This window comes from Neoarius graeffei, chromosome 1 (genome assembly GCF_027579695.1).
Source record: "Neoarius graeffei isolate fNeoGra1 chromosome 1, fNeoGra1.pri, whole genome shotgun sequence".
In the NCBI taxonomy this organism is placed as follows: Eukaryota; Metazoa; Chordata; class Actinopteri; order Siluriformes; family Ariidae; genus Neoarius; species Neoarius graeffei.
In genome coordinates, this window is record NC_083569.1 from 11,531,356 (window position 1) to 11,553,970 (window position 22,615).

Below are 22,615 nucleotides of genomic sequence, written 5' to 3' on the forward strand. Positions count from 1 at the left end.
GTGCACCTTGATGTAGTAACCATCAACAAACAAGGCAAGGGTTATCATTTTATCAGATCCCGACGGAGAAGATGGATAGTGGCCATTAACAGATTGGCAGCCCTCGGCATACCAACGCTTGTGTAGTGACCACCTTGTTGGAGGTAAGACGAATAAAATTAGCCAGAAAAGGCATTACATTGCTGTTAACATTCTGTGGCGGCGAGTGTGTAACCAAATAGGTTAAAATAACCCATTGTAACCTCTGTTCTTCTGTAGTAGCTATTGTTGACTAGCTAATGTCAACATCATCATAGCTGGTATATGTTACTGTAGCAATGTTTACGTTCAGTCATTTGGATGACTTAAAACCTTTCAGTCTCAAGTTTTTCCTTTACTGTATTTACTAGTTTACTGTAATTATGATCCGGCAGCTATTTACACCGGATCCAGTGTAAATAGCTGCCGGAGCCAACGTCCGAGGTTCCGGAGCGCGCTCCGGCTTGCTCCCCCTCAAATTAAGCAGCGCGCTCCGGCTTGCTCCGGAGCAAACCAGAGCGCACTGCTTAATTTGAGGGGGAGCAAGCCGGACGCGCTCCGGAACCTCGGCCCGAGCACTCCTGGAGCAAGCCGGAGCGCGCTCCGGAACCTCGGACGTTGGCATGTATGTGTATGGCGATGGGTTTTTAACGACATAGGTATACAGATCATGTGGGCCAAAGTCAGGTAAAGACGAGGGCTTCGTGTACTTCCGTACGTCAGTGAACAATCCTGGTGGAAGCAGGTAAACGTCGTTCTCTAAGCCTGCTAACCTCAATTTTTGCAAATACCTCTCCCTCTGCTCGCCCTGTAAATGCCCTACGTCGCTGGATAGTGAAGGTGTTTTCTGCATCTCGCTCCTTTTTCTTTTATGTTTTTCGTTTGTTGCCTTCCTCGCATTCAAACTGATTCGAGCCGAAGTCCACTACATGTCCAAAATGGCGGTAGCGTTTACGAAGGTCACGTGACTGAAAAGGGTCTATACCAGGGAACTTACTAATATCGTCCGTCCACTCTTTAATTAAATACGGATCCGGTAGGCGATGTCCACTTGTTAGAGTTAACTTATTTATGTAGCATTCTCGATCTTGTAACGACAATTGTTTTGCATAATCTGACAGCTCATAATGCCGGTCTATGGGCAGCGCCATTGTTTGAGTCCAGGCTGCGCGCGCATCCTGGCAACGGTCGGTTTGTTTACAAACATGCGAAGGGGTCTATTGGGTTAATGTTAAAGGCCAAAATGATGAACATCCTACAAAAGAAATTTTGAAAGATTGCTGGGAACATAAAACCAGCTTCAGAAGCTTTGGGTGGATAGGTGATGCCAAAGCAGAAAGTATAGGGCTACACCAGCTGCAGTACTGCCCTACTGTCCCTTTGTCTCCTATTCAGCCATGGTTGATTCCCCTACCATTAGTAGATTTGGGCATTCACCTAGAAATCAAAAAGAAACCAAAAGAGATGTCAATTAAGGATGTGGTACAGAATTATTTTCATGTGCATTACTTATGCCACACACTTATATTTACGGATGGCTCAAAAGACCCAAAGAGAGGTTGTGCTGGCTCAGCAGTATGTATACCATCAAAAGATCTGAGTATCAAGAAAAGAATAAGTGACATGTCAGTATATACCACTGAGCTGGTTGCAATCCTGTTGGCACTAGAATGGCTCAAAGGAAATAGTCTTCTTAACCCTGTAATAATCTCAGATAGCTATTCAGCACTCCAAAGTATTCAGTCAAGTAAATCATTCAGAAGTGACATCATTAACGAAATATATATATTTTACTGTATAAGCTAGAATTAATGGGCATGTCTGTCCTTTTTCTGTGGGTACCTGCCCATGTTGGTGTGGAAGGGAATGAGCAGGTGGACAAACTAGCAAAGCAAACCTTACAACATAAAGACATTGACATACAGATCCCAATAAGTAAGGTTGAGGCAAAGGCTTACATCAAGAAGTATTGTAAATCTACCTGGCAGGAGTATTGGGATGGTAACGAAAAAGGAAGACACCTATACAGCATACAAAAAGAGGTTGGCACAGGAAGAATAGAGGGAAGGAATAGAAGAGATGAATCCATCATTACACATCTAAGAATAGGTCATACAGGTCTGAATTACTCACTGAAGGTGATAGGTAGACATCAAACAGGAGGTTGTGATTACTGTGGCCAGTCAGAAACAGTGGAACATATACTGCTACACTGCAAACAGTATGAGGGGAAAAAGGGATCAGCTCTTTCAATCCCTGAGAATGGCTAAGCACAGTAATTTTACCCTACCAGGACTGTTAGGTAAAACATCTAGCCATATTTACCACTTTATGCTCAGGTTTTTGAAAGAAACTGGGCTAGCCCAGAGAATATACTAGTGCATCTCAAAAAATTAGAATATTGTGAAAAAGTTCAATATTTTCCATCAGTTATTTAAGAAAGTGGAAATGTTATATATTATAGACTCATTACACAAACTAAAATGTTTCAAGCATTTTTCTAATTTTAATCAGTATGACATACAGTACAAAAACATAAACCCATCTCAAAATATTAGAATATTTCATTTCGAGTTTGAGTAAAACAGTATGAACACAGTGTATCTCTCAGTCTAGTTCAGTACACACAACCACAATCATGGGGAAGACTGCTGACTTGACTGTTGGCCAGAAGATGATCACTGATGCCCTCCACAAGGAGGGTAAGCCACAAAAGGTCATTGCTGAAAAGGGTGGCTGGAAAAGGTGCACAAGCAACAGGGATGGCCGCAGTCTTGAGAGGATTGTCAAGAAAAGTTGATTCAAAAACTTGGGAGAGCTTCACAAGGAGTGGACTGAGGCTGGTGTCAGTGTATCAAGACCCATCACGAACAGACATCTTCAAGAAAGGGGATACGACTTTCGCATTCCTAATATTAAGCTACTCCTGAGCCAGAGACAATGTCAGAAGTGTCTTATCTGGGCTAAGGAGAGAAAGAAATGGACTGTTGCTCAGTGGTCCAAAGTCTTCTTTTCAGATGAAAGTACATTTTGCATTTAATTTGGAAATCACGGTTCTAGAGTCTGGAGGAAGAGTGGAGAGGCACAGAATCCAAGGTGTTTGAAGCCCAGTGTGAAGTTTCCACAGTCTGATGATTTGGGGTGCCATGTCATCTGCTGGTGTTGGTCCACTGTATTTTATCAAGTCCAAAGTCAACACAGCCATCTACCAGGAGATTTTAGAGCACTTCATGCTTCCATTTGCTGACGAGCTTTTTGGAGATGCTGATTTCCTTTTCCAGCAGGACTTAGCACCTACCCACAGTGCCAAAACTACTACCAAATGGTTTGCTGACCATGATATTACTGTGTTTGATTGGCCAGCCAACTTGCCTGACCTGAACCCCATAGAGAATCTATGGGGTATTGTCAAGAGGAAGATGAGAAACACCCGACCCAAAAATACAGACATGCTGAAGGCCACTATCAAAGCAACCTGGGCTTCAATAACACCTCAGCAGTGCCACAGACTGATCACCTCCATGCCACACCGCATTGATACAGTAATTCATGGTAAAGGAGCCCCAACCAAGTATTGAGTGTATAAATGAATATACTTTTCAGAAGTTGGACATTTCTGTATTGTAAATCCTTTTTTTGATTGATCTTAGGGAATATTCTAATAATTTGAGATACTGGATTTCTGATTTTCATGAGCTATAAGCCATAATCATCAAAATTAAAACAAAAAAGGCTTTAAATATTTCACTTTACATGTAATGAATATAGAATATATGAAAGTTTACCTTTTTGAATTAAATTATGAAAAAAAGGAACTTTTTCATGGTATTCTAATTTTTTGAGATGCACTAGTAGTTTTTAATTTTCTTTCCTTTTTTTGTTTGCTTGTTTTACATATAGACTACTTCCAACGTCTACCTGTTCCACACTCCAGCCCAGTCGGTGGCGGTAATGCACCCTTCTAGTTGGTTGCCAACCACCATTAAAACCGAAAGAAGAAGAAAACGGCAGATGTCACGATGAATTGTGTTCACAGGTGATGTTCTCTGGAAATATTCCTGAGCCCATTTTGTGATTTCCAATACAGAAGCATGCCGGTATGTGATGCAGTGCCGTCTAAGAGCCCAAAGATCACGGGCACCCAGTATGGTTTTCCGGCCTTGACCCTTACGCACAGAGATTCTTCCAGATTCTCTGAATCTTTTGATGATATTATGCACTGTAGATGATGATATGTTCAAACTCTTTGCAATTTTACACTGTCGAACTCCTTTCTGATATTGCTCCACTATTTGTCGGCGCAGAATTAGGGAGATTGGTGATCCTCTTCCCATCTTTACTTCTGAAAGCCGCTGCCACTCCAAGATGCTCTTTTTATACCCAGTCATGTTAATGACCTATTGCCAATTGACCTAATGAGTTGCAATTTGGTCCTCCAGCTGTTCCTTTTTTGTACCTTTAACTTTTCCAGCCTCTTATTGCCCCGTCCCAACTTTTTTGAGATGTGTTGCTGGCATGAAATTTCAAAATGTCTCACTTTCGACATATAATATGTTGTCTATGTTCTATTGTGAATACAATATCAGTTTTTGAGATTTGTAAATTATTGCTTTTTTTTTTTTACAATTTGTACTTTGTCCCAACTTTTTTTTGGAATCGGGGTTGTAGAATAGATGAGCCAGCATAATTGGGATTCTTTTTTTAACAGGCCCTGACTTGTTACAAGTATGAATAGGTGGGCCTTAAAGTAGAAAAGTTTGAGAACCCTTGATCTAGAGCATCTAGAACCTATAGCACCCTTTGAAGAAGGAATGGAGTTTATTCTCAGTTTTGAAGGACAAAACACCAATGTAAACACTCGCTGCTAAGCAGATAGCTCCATTCCATGTTCATATTCTCATTAAAATACTCATTTGTAATCTGAATAACACTGAAGAATAACTGAAAGAAAGTACAGCTTGTGACTATTTCAAACCACAGTGCTGTATTTTATTAGGATAGTAAATTGCCTGTGAATTAAAACAACTTTCTTCGTCTAGTCCTTTCACAACCGTATAAAATTAATGTTTTTAAATCTAATTTCGTCCATGAGACCATTTATTTTTTTTTTTTAATCACAGCCATTTGTCATGTTTGACAGCAAACGTAGCATTTTTGAACTGGCAAAACATTCTCTACCTCTATCTGAATGAAGGACCCGACCAAAGACGGGCTGAGTTCCAAACCGCTAACCTAATGCACTGAATAGGGTGTAGAAGGCGGCATCTCACACCCTGTGTAGTGGACTCGTTGAGGAAGTAATGCGCCATTTGGGATTGAACCATGGCTACTCCAGCAGGAAGTTCAGAAGCCGGTGGAGGTATGAGCTGTTATTTTCCACTTTTGTGAATAAACACGCTACTGTTTTATGCAATTTTATGATGTATTAAATGCGAAATGCTTACACTTTAAACCATACATTTGTCTTAGCCTTTGTTTTTTATTTATTCATGTATTATTTTTTAATAACTAGACGTTGCCGGCTAATAAGCGTATCTAGCTAGCTACAGAACGAAGCGCAGTCAATGCACAAACAATGTTAGGATGACAAACAATGTCTGCTGTGTAATTTTGATATATTCCTCAAAATTAATCATTCTCATCATGATTTGACAGATTTCGGTTGAATTGCAGCGGCTAGGCTAACATCCTGGTTGAATCCGTGACGATTGGTTAAAAAAACCCGGAAGTGTGTGTTCTTGATGCTGATTGGCTGTCAGGGTGGCCACGCTGAGGCTCGCGATTGGCTGAAGCTCGAGCTTCAAGGCGCCTCTTCTGTGAAAGTGAAAATAAGTGGGTGATAGTGATGGGAATTTCGGCTCTTTTGGCTCTTCTTACTATAAGGAGCCGGCTCTTTCGGCTCCCAAACGGCTCCTGAGATTTTATTTTTGATTTAATTGCTGCAATTAACTAGTTAATTAATTACATTATTATTTATATTTTATCAATAGGATGTTTTCCATTTTATTTTTTAGTTTTTGTAGCCATTGTAAAGCTTTGTAAAGTATAGCAGTGTAACAATGTTCTAGCTATAGAAATAAAACTTACTTACCAATTAATAAATTATTTTCTCACAAACATAATGCAAAACTGTGTTATATTACCAATATAAAATACACAGAAGACATCAACTGTTTATCCTTTATGGCTTTATTTCACACTCGACCTTGAACAAAATGCCACAAAATAAATTATGAAGTATAAATCAGGCCTAAGAAACTATGAAGCAAAGTTGGAAATTATTTTAACAAACACAGAACAATGTGCAACAAAATATTTTATTAAATAAAATATTAAATAAGTATAAAAAGCAGGGCTTTGAACCGGAATTTTTTTCCTATTGGTTCGTTCCGAACAGAAACGGAATTTTAACGTTTCCGGTTTTGGGTTCCACCATTAAATAGACGTTCCCGAACCGGTTAGAACAAAAAAATTTCGTTCCCGGAACGGTTAATTACGTTCCCTGTCAGCTGTTTAACGAATGGCTATAAAATTATGTCTCTGTCTCATCCAGCTTAAGCCAAATGTAGGCTAATTCTATTACAACCTTCATTAAATAAGACAAGAAATAATTCAAAACAATTATTATTTCAAATGTTGGCGATTTGGATTCTCAGTATGTCTTCCCATCTACACAAACAGAAAAAGTGCCAAAAATGAAAGAGAATTCGTTTAGTGTGTTACCAAAGGCTAGTCAGGCCCTATAGAGGGCTACCGCATGACGTCACCGCGCCGCGAGATTTTGTTAGGCGCCATATTGGAAGACCAAGTACACATCTATGCAAGTACATACATACATAAAACAAACTACACCTGAAATGTAGCCAGGGCCGGTTCTGCCCTAATCTGGACCCGGGTGCAACATCGCGCAACCCCCCCCCCAAAAAAAAAAAACACCAGTCTAAATCAGGACAACCATCACATAACTATAACTATAAACATTTTATATCAACTATTTTAACTAAATGGGCTATAATAAATAAGCCTGCAGGCAGCCACGGCGGGCTGCCTCAGAAAAGTAACCATTCAATGAGACAACTGAAAGCCTGCAGCCACGGCGGGCTGCCTTAAAAAGTAACCATTTGTCCTACCTTAAAACTCGTTTTGCATTTTCTGCCTCCTTTTTTGTATTTTCGACCCTCCGTTTATTTTCTTTCCTTTTCTGAAAACCCGATTTGTGTCCAGACATTTTGTTCTGCTACCAACGAACTAACTCGTCAGGTCTCGTCTCTCGAGCCCGCGATGATTCCCGTGGGAAGGGCAACAATTGATACATTTTTACAAACAGCCAATAAACAGCCAATAGGGAGGTTGCATCGTTCAGGCTCTTCTTTGCTCAGACACTCAGTAATGCAATTACTCACTAGCAGTCCACCTTCCCGCTCTCTCCATTCAATCAGCGAACGTCACACAGGAAGTGAACCCCAGCGGGTCATAGAAACTTGCACAGGAGAAGAATGACTATTTGTAGGCTACAGAAACTTTGAGGAACGAAATAAAAACCGGTATTAACCGGTTACCATTATTTTTAATAAGCGTTTCTGTTCCGGAACATAAAAAATAATAACGTTTCTGGTTTCGTTTCTGTTCCATGTGAAATAGAAAAAGTTCCCGGTTTTCGTTTTCGTTCCTTGAACCGGTTCAAAGCCCTGATAAAAAGTATAAAGTACAATGAACAAAGAAGTAAAAATTACAAAGAAGTGTCAATAACAAAAAACTATTTACATTAAGGCTGCACAAACTCCCAGAATAAGTCTTTAGTGGAGATTGGCATTGAGGAAAACCAAGTGTCTCAGCTTGGAAGGGCTGATTCTATGGCCAAGTTTACATTAGACTGTATCTGTCTCGTTTTCTTCGCGGATGCACTGTCCGTTTACATTAAAACGCCTGGAAACGGGAATCCGCCAGGGTCCACGTATTCAATCCGGATCGTGGCTGATCCGGTGCTGTGTAAACATTGAGAATACGCGGATACGCTGTGCTGAGCTCTAGCTGGCGTCGTCATTGGATAACGTCACTGTGACATCCACCTTCCTGATTCGCTGGCGTTGGTCATGTGACGCGACTGCTGAAAAACGGCGCGGACTTCCGCCTTGTATCACCTTTCATTAAAGAGTATGAAAGTATGAAAATACTGCAAATACTGATGCAAATACTGCCCATTGTGTAGTTATGATTGTCTTTAGGCTTGCCATCCTTCCACTTGCAAGTGGTAAGTGACGCGCATGCCCGATATGCACTGAGATCACACACACAGCGGCTCAGTCCCGAATCGTGGCTCGTGCGCTTCACTCGCGCGCTCTGTGAGCTGCGCAGGGCCGGAGTGCGCACCCTCCAGAGGGCACTCGCTGTTCAGGGCGGAGTGATTTGGAGCGCAGGATGCCTGCGGAGCCGAGTGTATCCGTGTATTGGCATTGCTGTGTGCATGCTAATCGTGTATTGGCGTTGCTGTGTGCATGCTAATCGTTTTAAAAACGTTAATCTGATGATCCGCTGATACGGTCTAATGTAAACCCCACCTATTTCTCCTCTCAGTTATAATCATGAGAAGCCGCTGGAACAGCAAATATGCTCCTGTTATAATGACTGCTTTCTCGTTGTATACCGCAGATTAATCTGGCCATGCCAAGGCGGTTGCCGACCGAACCTGTCAATTTATGAGCGACAATTTATATCATGAGCTTTAGGAATTCACGGCAACAAAACAATGATCATGGTTGTCAAATAGACAATCATCCTTCAGCTGAGCTGAACTCTCTCTCTCTCTCTCTCTCTCTCTCTCTCTCTCTCTGTCTGTCTGAGGCACCTAAGGACAAAAAACTAATTCGGCTCCCCAACTCGGCTCCCACCGAAGAGCCGGCTCTTTGAACCGGATCGTTCGCGACCGACACATCACTAGTGGGTGATTCTCATGAAGCTGCAGTGAACATGTCCAGGACGCATTTTCCAAAATCAATACTTAATTCACATAAACTCTGATATTTTGTGTAAAGAAAATAGGGAGCACTGTATGGACAAATGGTTTTCATCATCATATAAACTAATTTTTATATCAATTAAACAAAAAAAATCTATGGAAATTCTCATTACCGTTATGTGTCCGCATCCCTTTTTTAATGTTTACTTTAAATCATATAAAAATTCCTAATTATATAAAAAATAAGTGTAAAGTTATTTTAAAACATCTATATTTATGCATAATATTAATATTTTTTGTGTTGAACAAAAAAAAGGCACTTGATTTTAAACAAAATAACTGTGTCTGCACCAAATGTTTCTCATTACCGTTTCATGATTTCACCCCCCTATAAAAAGTACACCATGCCTTTAAATTGATCAGCTATCCCATGATGCATCACTTCAGATACAAGATTCAAAATGGAGACAAGGTCAGTTGCTCACGCTTCTCTTACTTTTGGCCCTTTTCCACTACCCTTTTTCAGCTCACTTCAGCCTGACACAGCTCGCGTTTCGACTACCTCAGAGCAGCACGACTCAGCTCGCTTCAGCCCTGCTCAGCCCCCAAAACTCTCATGGTTTTGGAGTGGGGCTGAAGCGAGCCAAACCGAGCCGAGTGGGGCTAGGGGCGTGAGGAGACACTCCCCTGTGCACTGATTGGTGAGGAGGAGTGTCCTCACACGCCCACACACACCCCGCGAGCACGCTGGGATCTGTAAACACCGTAAACCCGGAAGAAGAATAATTACAAATTATGAGAATTTCTGAAGCCTTATGCGCCTCGCCTCATCTATACGCTCTTGCCAGTATCTGTTGGCGTTGTCGGTGACAACAAGCCACAGCACCAAGACCAGCAACACTAACGACTCCATGTCCTTCATGTTTATTGTTTACTATCCGGGTCGTGAGACTACCGCTTAAAAGGTCACTGATGTCACTGTTTGCGCCGCCTAACGACATCACGTGATGTCCACCCACTTTCGCTAACTCCACCCAATGTGTCCACCCACTTCCAGCCAGCACGGTTCAGCGCGGTTGTAGTCGAAATGCAACTCCAACAGCCCCACTCAGCTCGACTCAGCCCAACTCAGCCGCGTTAGTAGTGGAAAAGCGGCATTTGTGATATTTATGTTAATGTTGCTAAATCTGTCCTCAGTTACACTGTCTATTATCATTACCGTTATGGTTTAATATTCATTACTTTTAAAAATAAAAAAATATATAATTTTATGATTATTATCACAATATAAGGCTTTAACATGTGGCAAAGTTATAGGTTGCTAGCATGCTAGCATTTCAGGTTATTTGTGAAATTAGCCAAGCGTATCTCATTACCGTTACTCAATATTCTCATTACCATGCACTGTGAGGGCAATAAATAAATGTAAAAAAAAAAGTAATTGTCATGGACTGTGCTGTTCATTTAATGGGATATTTTGTGGAAATATGAAATAAATTGTCAAAAAATGTTTTTAACTCATGATCTAGCTTCATCATTTACTGTAACGGTGATGAGAATTATTCTGGATCATGTAAGCCTCAAATAAGAATAAAATTCCATTAAAATATTTTTCCATTAAAAAAAGATCAACATAGTAAAGTTCACACTCTATTTTAGGCTCTCAACTTGAAAAAATACTGAAATGAGGTGGAAAAACTTTGTTAATGTGAAGGTTTTCATGAGAATCACCCGAGTGTGCAGGAGAGTTGGAAATATCCTCGTTTTGTGTTGTCCATTTATCTCAGCACTTTCTCTAGGTTTTATTTCTAGATAAAGCAGTTCATTTGAATTTAACTTAAAGTGGAAAGTGTTTTTGGCTGACCAAAAAAAAAAAAAAAAAATCCAAGCATTGAAAGTTTGTGAACCCTTTAGAATTTTCTATATTTCTGCATAAATATGACATGTGAAAATCTGATGTTTTAGGTCATATTTATGCAGAAATATAGAAAATGCTAAAGGGTTCAGGAACCATGTGCAGCTCAACACCTCGAAGACCAAGGAGCTGGTCATTGACTTTGGGAGGTCCAGACCAAGGTCATGACCAGTTCTGATCGAGGGAGTCGAGGTGGAGGCTGTGGCTGGACAGCAAGCTGGACTGGACTTGCAACACCAATCACTTATACAGGAAGGGACAGAGCAGGCTATACTTCCTTAGGAGGCTGTGGTCCTTTAACATCTGCAGGAAACTCCTGTGGATGTTCTATCAGTCTGTGGTCGCCAGTGTCCTGTTTTACACCGTGGTGTGCTGGGGGGGCAGCATATCCAAGAAGGACACATCCAGGCTGGACAAACTGATCAGGTGGGCCGGCTCTGTGATCGCCATGAAGCTGGACTCTCTGGTGACGGTGTCAGATGGACAAACTATTGAAAATCATGGACGATGCCAGTCACCCTCTGCACACCGTTATCAGCAACCAGCGGAGCCTGTTCAGTGACAGTATGCTCCTTCCCAGGTGCAGGACTAACAGACTCGAAAAATCCTTTGTCCCTCACGCCATCAGACTGTACAACTCCTCTCTGGGGGGGAGGAGGGGTAACAGGAGAACAGAGGACGTGAAGGAGCAGTAGCCTAGCCTAAAGGCCAATTTATGCTGACAACGCAGTCCTCGCAGATGGCATCTGCATAGCCCCCCCACCTTCGCAGACGCCCTGCACGCACCTCCCAAAAATTGTGACCACCGCAGAAGCCTCGCAGACAAGAGGGCTCTGATTGGTCCACTCCAGGTCCACTCTACATCCGCTGTACATGCACTTCCGCTTCCCTGCTTTCCCGGTTTGGTTTGTTTTCACGACCGCCATTTTTAAAAACACGAGCGAAGATGGAGCAGCACGAAGAGCGGTTGATCGAGGAAGTGAGGAAGTACGGACATCTATACGACTCCAGTTCTAGTCATTATAAGTAACCGGAGGATAAACACTCCACTAACCACACCCACCAACTACTCCTAGCGATTTCGCAACTTCGCGCCCCCTTGCGTTGTGGCGGTGAATAACATCGCGCACGCCTATTACTCCCCGCTCAACGATAATGTGCAATATAAAGTGCAATATCTCTCCTACGGCAGATTCTACCATAACAGAGGCCAGTTAAGTCCCATCTCCTTAAATTGCTGAATTGATTGTTTTGATCATTCTATTCAGTTTTTCTAGTAGCATTTGGGGTCTTGGACATTCACAGTAAATTTTAGGACAGTAGTCCTGGTAACTAATTAATAAAAGCCTGGCATGACAGACATGCTAAATGACAATAGAAACACATCGGTTTCTATCATCAAAATCTGACAGACAATCTAACGTCTACCATCATATTCTGACAGACACTCTAGATGACAATAGCAACAAAACTGTTTCTTACATTATTAATCTGACAAATTTAGTAATAATATTAAATACCTCATCACTAGAACCAAATAATAAAATAAAATATTGAAATAAAAAAGAGAATTTATTTTCAAAATTGAAATATCAACAATAATTGTCAGAACAGTGACGATAGACACGACTGTGTCACTTTCGCGGGGAAATAACACATTGAAATGGCCTGTCGGCTGAAAGGGTCGCAAGTGGCTCGGATTTCTCTCAACTTACGATAGTTTTCCTCCAGAAAATTTTAATATGAATGCACAAATATATTCTCAATGTTTCTATCGTCAAAAATTTCTATCGTCAGGATAGCTGACTGAAAATCTTACCTTGATTTATTTGATGAAATCTAGCTGTCAGAACTCCAAGTCTTGCCCGGAAGTAAATGTCTGCTGTCACAAAAATCACGCGCAGTAGAATTTCCTCTTTGCGTCAGTCAACATGTGCGTGGTTGCTATCGTCAGGTGCATTTGACTGACAGACTGACGATAGCATTTTTTAAAAATAACCGTGGGCTTCTCTCGTGAACGAAATAGTTTTTTCGCTGTTAATCTATTTCAACTCTATCTGTTGACACCCAAAAATGATAAAGCCTGCTTCCACACGATAACTACCAAAGATCCATAATGGCCGAGTCTATCGTCAGGTCATCTGACAGAAATTCACTGACGATAGCAACAGGGATAATGAAAGGGATTTTTAAAATGGGAGTTATGTCTGTCAGATACGTCAAAGAAATAGAACTTTATTCTTTAAAAATCTTTTATTGATATACTCAGTGTATTTTTAAATGACGTGCTGTTTTAGAAGACCAAATACCAGATTTTCAATCTTGAAAATATTACCTCACTGAAAAAAGGACAAGAAAAATCTCTTATTTTGTGGGCAAGTGGTTAATGGATCCAGGTACGGTAGAATCTGCCCTACCGCCCCCCCCCCCCCCCCCACCTTTTTTTTTCTTCTTCTCTCCCTCCTTCCCACCTTCCTCTCTTCCCCATATCTTATTCTTTTGATATATTTGTATATGCAAATACTTAAATTTATTTTACTTTATCTAGAAGTTTTTCTCTATTTCTTTTCTCTGTTTATCTGTAATGATGCTGCTGGAATCTTAATTTCCCTGAAGGAACCCTCCCAAAGGGATCAAAAAAGTTTTATCTAATCTAATCTGACTATTTCAACTATTAAACTATTGTGGCCCATAAAAGCAAACCACATGCGTAAACAAATAATCAAAAATGCACAAGATTGTTTAGCACATGTGAAAACCAGAAACACATTAAGGTGGTGTTTACATTAGACCGTATCAGCGGATCATCAGATTAACGTTTTTAAAACGATTCGCATGCACACAGCAACGCCAATACACGGATACGCTAATCACATGACTAATTAGACGGCACGTCACATGATTCCAGTGCATATCGGGCATGCGCAAGTCACTCACCACTTGCAAGTGGAAGGATGGCAAGCGAACACCTTCTCCAGCAGATAAACACACCTGGCTGTGATGTTCATGTTTTCACTGAGGCTACGTTTACATTAGACCGTATCTGTCTCGTTTTCTTCGCGGATGCACTGTCCGTTTACATTAAAACGCCGGGAAACGGGAATCCGCCAGCGTCCACGTATTCAATCCAGATCGTGTCAGCTCCGGTGCTGTGTAAACATTGAGAATACGCGGATACGCTGTGCTGAGCTCTAGCTGGCGTCTCATTGGACAACGTCACTGTGACATCCACCTTCCTGATTCGCTGGCGTTGGTCATGTGACGCGACTGCTGAAAAACGGCGCGGACTTCCGCCTTGTATCACCTTTCATTAAAGAGTATAAAAGTATGAAAATACTGCAAATACTGATGCAAATACTGCCCATTGTGTACTTATGATTGTCTTTAGGCTTGCCATCCTTCCACTTGCAGGTGGTAAGTGATATGCGCTGGGATCACACACACAGCGGCTCAGTCCCGAATCACAGCTTGTGCACTTCACTCGTGTGCTCTGTGAGCTGCGCAGGGCCGGAGTGCGCACCCTCCAGAGGGCACTCGCTGTTCAGGGCGGAGTGATTTGGAGCGCAGGATGCCTGCGGAGCCGAGCGTATCCGTGTATTGGTGTTGCTGTGTGCACGCAAATCGTGTATTGGTGTTGCTGTGTGCACACTAATCGTTTTAAAAATGTTAATCTGATGATCCGCTGATACGGTCTAATGTAAACATGGGCTGAGTTTAAGCGCCTGAAGGAGGTAAATAAGTTGAAATGTGTAAATAAACCTCAGTGCGGCTCAGCGCTTCCTCCTGCGCTCCAAATCACTCCGCCCTGAACAGCGAGTGCCCTCTGGAGGGTGCGCACTCCGGCCCTGCGCAGCTCATAGAGCGCGCGAGTGAAGCACACGAGCAGTGATTCGGGACTGAGCCGCTGTGTGTGTGTGATCCCAACGCCAGCGAATCAGGAAGGTGGATGTCACAGTGACGTTGTCCAATGACGACGTCAGCTAGAGCTCAGCACAGCGTTTCCTCGTTCCTCAATGTTTACACAGCACCGGATCAGATATGAACTGGGTTGAATACGTGGGCCCTGGCGGATTCAAGTTGTTCCACCTGTGGAGTTGTTTCCCGGCGTTTTAATGTGCACGGACAGTGCATCCGCGACGAAAACGAGACGGATACGGTCTAATGTAAACACCACCTTACATACCATTATGAAGCATCACATCACATCCTCGTTGCTGATTGGCTGCAGCGCACGTCAATCTGAGAGACGTCAGAAAATGGAGAGCTGGCGAATGTTTACTGTAAGACGAAATACACTGTACGGACCCCTTCCCATCACATCCATATGTGGTTCTTCCCCTAAACTGTTGTTAAAACCTGATTAGGTTTGCTCAACATGTATATACATGTTTTTATTGCGTTCTAGGCTGTAAAATGTGGACGCTGTGGGTGTTTCTGGCGTTTCTGCACTTTGTGTCCTGTGTCAGTGATGACTCGAAGGCTGTGACCACGACGCTTTCCACCAAATGGCCCTCGACACCTTTGCTCCTGGAGGCCAGGTAGGGTGTGTTCAGAGCAGCGGACGAATAATAAATGGGCATGTGACAATTAGACTACAGTGAAATTTGCACTCTAGATATTGTACTCTAGAAAAGTATTCATCACCCTTGGTGTTTGTCCTGTTTTGTTGCATTACAAGCTGGTATTAAAATTGATTTTTGGGGGATTACCACCATTTGATTTACACAACATGCCGAAAGCTTTCAAGGTAAGAATTGTTGTTTTATTGTGACACAAACAATAATTAAGATGACAAAACAGGAATCTGGAGGGTGTATCTACAAAGTATTGACCCCCAAAGTCAATGCTTTGTAGAGCCACCTTTTGCTGCAGTTACAACTGCAAGGCTCTTGGGGTATGTCTCTATTAGCTTAGCACATCTAGCCACTGGGATTTTTGCCCATTCCTCAAGGCAAAACTGCTTCAACTCCTTCAAATTAGATGGGTTATGTTGGTGTACAGCAATCTTCAAGTTATGCCACAGATTGGATTGAGGTCTGGGCTTTGACTAGGCCATTCCAAGGCATTTACAACCCCGATTCCAAAAAAGTTGGGACAAAGTACAAATTGTAAATAAAAATGGAATGCAGTAATTTACAAATCTCAAAAACACAAATTATATTCACAATAGAACATAGACAACATATCAAATGTCGAAAGTGAGACATTTTGAAATTTTATGCCAAATATTGGCTCATTTGAAATTTCATGACAGCAACACATCTCAAAAAAGTTGGGGCAGGGGCAATAAGAGGCTGGAAAAGTTAAAGGTACAAAAAAGGAACAGCTGGAGGACCAAATTGCAACTCATTAGGTCAATTGGCAATAGGTCATTAACATGACTGGGTATAAAAAGAGCATCTTGGAGTGGCAGCGGCTCTCAGAAGTAAAGATGGGAAGAGGATCACCAATCCCCCTAATTCTGCGCCGACAAATAGTGGAGCAATATCAGAAAGGAGTTCGACAGTGTAAAATTGCAAAGAGTTTGAACACATCATCATCTACAGTGCATAATATCATCAAAAGATTCAGAGAATCTGGAAGAATCTCTGTGCGTAAGGGTCAAGGCCAGAAAACCATACCAGGAGCCCGTGATCTTCGGGCCCTTAGACGGCACTGCATCACATACAGGCATGCTTCTGTATTGGAAATCACAAGATGGGCTCAGGAATATTTCCAGAGAACATGATCTGTGAACACAATTCACCGTGCCATCCGCCGTTGCCAGCTAAAACTCTATAGTTCAAAGAAGAAGCCGTATCTAAACATGATCCAGAAGCGCAGACGTCTTCTCTGGGCCAAGGCTCATTTAAAATGGACTGTGGCAAAGTGGAAAACTGTTCTGTGGTCAGACGAATCAAAATTTGAAGTTCTTTATGGAAATCAGGGACGCCGTGTCATTCGGACTAAAGAGGAGAAGGACGACCCAAGTTGTTATCAGCGCTCAGTTCAGAAGCCTGCATCTCTGATGGTATGGGGTTGCATTAGTGCGTGTGGCATGGGCAGCTTACACATCTGGAAAGACACCATCAATGCTGAAAGGTATATCCAGGTTCTAGAGCAACATATGCTCCCATCCAGATGACGTCTCTTTCAGGGAAGACCTTGCATTTTCCAACATGACAATGCCTAACCACATACTGCATCAATTACAGCATCATGGCTGCATAGAAGAAGGGTCCGGGTACTGAACTGGCCAGCCTGCAGTCCAGATCTTTCACCCATAGAAAACATTTGGCGCATCATAAAACGGAAGATACGACAAAAAAGACCTAAGACAGTTGAGCAACTAGAATCCTACATTAGACAAGAATGGGTTAACATTCCTATCCCTAAACTTGAGCAACTTGTCTCCTCAGTCCCCAGACGTTTACAGACTGTTGTAAAGAGAAAAGGGGATGTCTCACAGTGGTAAACATGGCCTTGTTGCAACTTTTTGGAGATGTGTTGTTGTCATGAAATTTAAACTCGCCTAATTTTTCTCTTTAAATGATACATTTTCTCAGTTTAAACATTTGATCTGTCACCTATGTTCTGTTCTGAATAAAATATGGAATTTTGAAACTTCCACATCATTGCATTCTGTTTTTATTTACAATTTGTACTTTGTCCCAACTTTTTTGGAATCGGGGTTGTAAATGTTTGCCTTTAAACCACTCCAGTGTAGCTTTAGCAGTAGGTTTAGGGTCATTGTCCTGCTGGAACATGAACCTTTTGTTCCAGTCTCAAACCTCTGGCCAACTCAAACAGGTTTTCCTCCAGAATTGCCCTGTATTTAGTGTCATCCATCTTTCCTTCAATCCTGACCAGCTTTCCTGTCCCTGCAGATGAGAAACATCCCCACAGCATGATGCTGCCACCACCATGCTTCACTGTAAGAATGGTGTTCTCAGGGTGTTGGGTTTGTGCCAAACATGGCATTTCCCATAATGGCCAAAAAGATCAATTTTAGTCTCATTTGACCAGAGACTCCTCTTCTTTGTGTTTGGGGAGTCTGCCACATGCTGTTGCGCAAACTTCAAATGGGTTTTCTGAAGCAATGACTTTTATTTTTTTTCTGGCCACTCTTCCATAAAGCCCCTCCCACTCTGTGGAGTGTATGGCTTAAAGTGGTCCTATGGACAGATACTCCCATCTTTGCAGCTCCTTCAGTGTTATCTTTGATGTCTTTGTTGCACCTCTGATTAACGCCATCCTTGCCTGGTCTGTGAGTTTTGGTGGGCGGCCTTCACTTGTCAGGTTTGTAGTGGTGACATGTTCTTTCCATTTTGCTATAATGGATTTAATGGTGCTCCGTGGGATATTCAAAGTTTGGGATATTTTTTATAACCCAACCCTGATCTGTACTTCTCCGCAACTTTGTCTCTGACCTGTTTGGAGGCTCCTTGGTTTTCATGATGCTTGCTTAGCAGTGTTGCAGAGTCAGGGTCCTTCCAGAACAGGTTGATTTATACAGACATCATGTGACAGATCATGTGACAGTTTGATTGCACAGAGGTGGACCTTAATCAACTAATTATGTGACTTGTGACATGAATTAGTTGGACCAGCTCTGATTTAGGGGTTTCATACGAAAGGGGGTGAATACCTATGCACACTCGAGATTTCAGTTTTTTTCATCTTAATTATTGTGTCGTGTTATCCAGGGACAAATGTCAGCCCGGGGGCATTTTGAGTTATTGACAGATTCAGAAAGTACAGTTTCTAAGCTTTCCAACGATGCCTTCCATGTGGAGATCTGACAATGTTTGAAGAATGTGTGGCCTTTTGAAAGTGTATACCTCTTAAAACAGAAAAGGGAGAAAATCGCCCTCAAAGTTTTCCATCTCAGCTACTCTGGGTGTAGGGCAGGCACATAATGGTGCTCATTTGCATGACATTAATGAAAGCCCAACCCCCTACTAGCTAGCACGATGCTACTTTCATGTAAACAAAGATCACCACGTCAATTTTCCTTCCATGCAAAGTATGCCCAACACAATTATGAAGTACAAAAATAAGTCCAAAAGTATACTTTAACGTTTTGTGGTTGAAAAATTACTCACACCGTTAGAAAGAAAGATAGCACGATGATGACACAACTAACACAACGCTAGTTTCATGTAACCAAACCACAACACTCTCCGTTACATGCAAAACTAACCACACAGCCTTAGATTAATAAACTTACCCCATCAGAAAGAGAAACGTCGCCTTGCACACACCAATGCCTCCGATGGAATATGTAGTCCTAGAACACTTCCTTTTGGTTGCGGTTTTTTTTGCTAGAAATGGTCATCTCCGATGTAAATACCGTGTGTCTGTTTGCTTCGCGGTGACTCTGCGCTCTGTTTAGCTTGCTCATTCCATAGTGAAATTACATGCCTGTATGCAGCTTAAGTAGCCATGAGCTCAGCTCATATCATACAGCTGATTCGCGAAAAAAAAAAAGACTTAAATCAGGGGTGGGCAATTATTTTTTTCCATAGGCCCACATGAGAAACAGAAAATTTTGTGGAGGGCCGGACCATAAGGCTGAACTAAATTCTGCATAATATTAATTGTATTTCTTTATATAAAGCAATAAATATCATTGTTTTTACAAGCTGCTAAGACTGGTAAGAGCATGGAAGAAACGAGGTTGCCTTACAAAAAATGTCATTTATTCAATCAAATTTCCCAAAACAATGGTTAACAAAATGTGAACGTTTGTACCATTTTTTTTTTTTCGGTCACATTCACCCCAAAACACAATAAATACATCACAATATTGTCTTTCTACTCCAAATATCAAGCAAGATACATCATATTATAATAATGATGCCCACATTTGTAGTCTAATCACCTCATTTGGTGTTTTTTATTTGTTCAGTGAGAGAAATCTAGTCTCTGTTGGTCTTTAACGAGTGCATCAGAGTCAGGTTGAATGTCTGAGGTGGAGATGCGAAGCACAGCTGACAGATGATCATCAGTCGATTCGGTGTAGGTATCAGATCTACAGATCGGCTGGGGCTCCGGCGCCTGCTGGTGACGTCACACTATGTGATTGGCTGGACCGTTTGAAGGATGACGTACAAGTTTGTGGTTGGTCTGGACAAATTACGGAAGTAGTTATCGCGGGATTAGGTTTTGTGGGATTTCATGTCATGTTCATGTCGCGCGCATTGCGTTTTTGTTGAACACAACTTCAAAATAAAAGCAATGCACATTCAGTCCATGCATGAGGTAAAATTAGAAAATACGTTTATTTTGTAATTTCTAATTAACCTTACGCGGGCCGGTCAGAATGAACCAAAGGGCCGGATGCGGCCCGCGGGCCGGAAAATGCCAAGTCATCATGTGAATGGCCCATATGGTAATTTAGCCACACCCCCCAGCAGGCTACAGTCCTGACAAAAACGAGACAATTTGCAACAAAAAATGTATGCTTTTCCAACAAAACAATCTATTATCTGAAATACTGATTGCATTCTTCAAGATCTCAACTTGCACATGATGGAAAAAAACGAAAATCACAAATTTCGAAAAAAAAAAATGCTTCTTTTGCGATTATCTCGGATTCGTTTTGGCCGACATGCGTCCCTGGATTCGGTAAGGTGTCACATATATAGTTGTGTAAATCAAATGGTGCTAACCCTCCAAAAATCCATTTTAATTCCATCTTGTAATGCGACAAAACAGGACAAACACCAAGGGGGATGAATATTTTGGCAAGACACTGTACTATAATATTTATGATAAATGCATTATTTGTCACTAGTGAGTTTCTCGCTGAAGAGAGCCAGGATAAGTTCTGGGATTTCGTGGAGGCAAACCAGGATTTCGAGAATGACCACGATGGTAAGTTTCCCGCATTCGATTCCACTCAGATAACCTTATATGCATACACATTTATAATATTCATTAAATCGTCTTTTTCCGTTCACAGGCACAGATCTGTCCTACTATGAGTTGATCCTGAAGCGAGCTGGTCAGGTCTTGAGTCCTGTACAGGTGAAGCTGCTGAAGTTTGCGCTCTCTCTACGTTCCTACTCCTCCACCGTTTATTCGTTCCTGCAGGTCAGAGAAAAAATTCCACGAATAAATTGAGGCATACAAGACAGTGTCATGACAAATTCAGTTATTAATTCATGTGTAGTAAGAGAGGGAAAAAAAAGCCATTCATTCTATGAATTGCCAAAAATGCTTTATTTCTGCTGGACAGTCGTTGCCTTGTTGATAACGTCCTGTATTCAACGTCTGTGTTTCTCTTAACGTTGCACAGATTGCATCCAATGAACCTCCTCCACCGGGCTGCAAGGCATTTTTCAGCGTCCACGGAGAGAAATCATGCGATCTCGACCATCTGAAGAAACTGATCGATGGTGCTTCAGAGAAGTAAACTTTCTCAACAGTACCATTTCCATGCTATCTAATAATAGCTAGCAATAAATAGATTTTAAATGTGTGCTTACAGTGGTGCTTGAAAGTTTATGAACCGTTTAGAATTTTCTATATTTCTGCATAAATATGACCTAAAACATCATCAGCTTTTCACACAAGTCCTAAAAGTAGATAAAGAGAACCCAGTTAAACAAATGAGACAAAAATATTATACTCGGTCATTTCTTTATTGAGGAAAATGATCCAATATTACATATCTGTGAGTGGCAAAAGTATGTGAACCTTTGCTTTCAGTATCTGGTGTGACCCCCTTGTGCAGCAATAACTGCAGCTAAACATTTCCAGTAACTGTTGATCAGTCCTGCACACCGGCTTGGAGGAAGTTTAGCCCATTCCTCCGTACAGAACAGCTTCAACTCTGGGATGTTGGTGGGTTTCCTCACATGAACTGCTCGCTTCAGGTCCTTCCACAACATTTCGATTGGATTAAGGTCAGGACTTTGACTTGGCCATTCCAAAACATTAACTTTATTCTTCTTTAACCATTCTTTGGTAGAACGACTTGTGTGCTTAGGGTCGTTGTCTTGCTGCATGACCCACCTTCTCTTGAGATTCAGTTCACAGACAGATGTCCTGACATTTTCCTTTAGAATTCGCTGGTATAATTCAGAATTCATTGTTCCATCAATGATGGCAAGCTATCCTGGCCCAGATGCGGCAAAACAGGCCCAAACCATGATACCACCACCACCATGTTTTACAGATGGGATAAGGTTCTTATACTGGAATGCAGTGTTTTCCTTTCTCCAAACATAACGCTTCTCATTTAAACCAAAACATTCTATTTTGGTCTCATCCATCCACAAAACATTTTTCCAATAGCTTTCTGGCTTGTCCATGTGATCTTTAGCAAACTGCAGATGAGCAGCAGTGTTCTTTTTGGAGAGCAGTGGCTTTCTCCTTGCAACCCTGCCATGCACACCATTGTTGTTGTTCAGTGTTCTCCTGATGGTGGACTCATGAACACTAGCCAGTGTGAGAGAGGCCTTCGGTTGCTTAGAAGTTACCCTGGGGTCCTTTGTGACCTCGCCGACTATTACACGCCTTGCTCTTGGAGTGATCTTTGTTGGTCGACCACTCCTGGGGAGGGTAACGGTGGTCTTGAATTTCCTCCATTTGTGCACAATCTGTCTGACTGTGAATTGGAGTCCAAACTCTTTAGAGATGGTTTTGTAACCTTTTCCAGCCTGATGAGCCTCAACAACGCTTTTTCTGAGGTCCTCAGAAATCTCCTTTGTTCGTGCCATGATACACTTCCACAAACA

General features: G+C 41.8%; 1 protein-coding gene across 1 annotated transcript in view; it reads left to right on the forward strand.

Moving 5' to 3' along the window:
- Positions 1-5,296: 5,296 nt before the first annotated feature.
- The window catches only part of uggt1 (UDP-glucose glycoprotein glucosyltransferase 1), a 122,486-nt gene continuing 105,167 nt past the window's right edge, over positions 5,297-22,615 (forward strand). Inside the window, exons 1-5 of the mRNA XM_060929609.1 lie at positions 5,297-5,377; positions 15,295-15,427; positions 20,668-20,747; positions 20,836-20,966; positions 21,172-21,284. Coding sequence (XP_060785592.1) covers positions 5,341-5,377; positions 15,295-15,427; positions 20,668-20,747; positions 20,836-20,966; positions 21,172-21,284 — 494 coding nt within the window. The 5' untranslated portion in view covers positions 5,297-5,340. The remainder of the gene's footprint in view (positions 5,378-15,294; positions 15,428-20,667; positions 20,748-20,835; positions 20,967-21,171; positions 21,285-22,615) is intronic.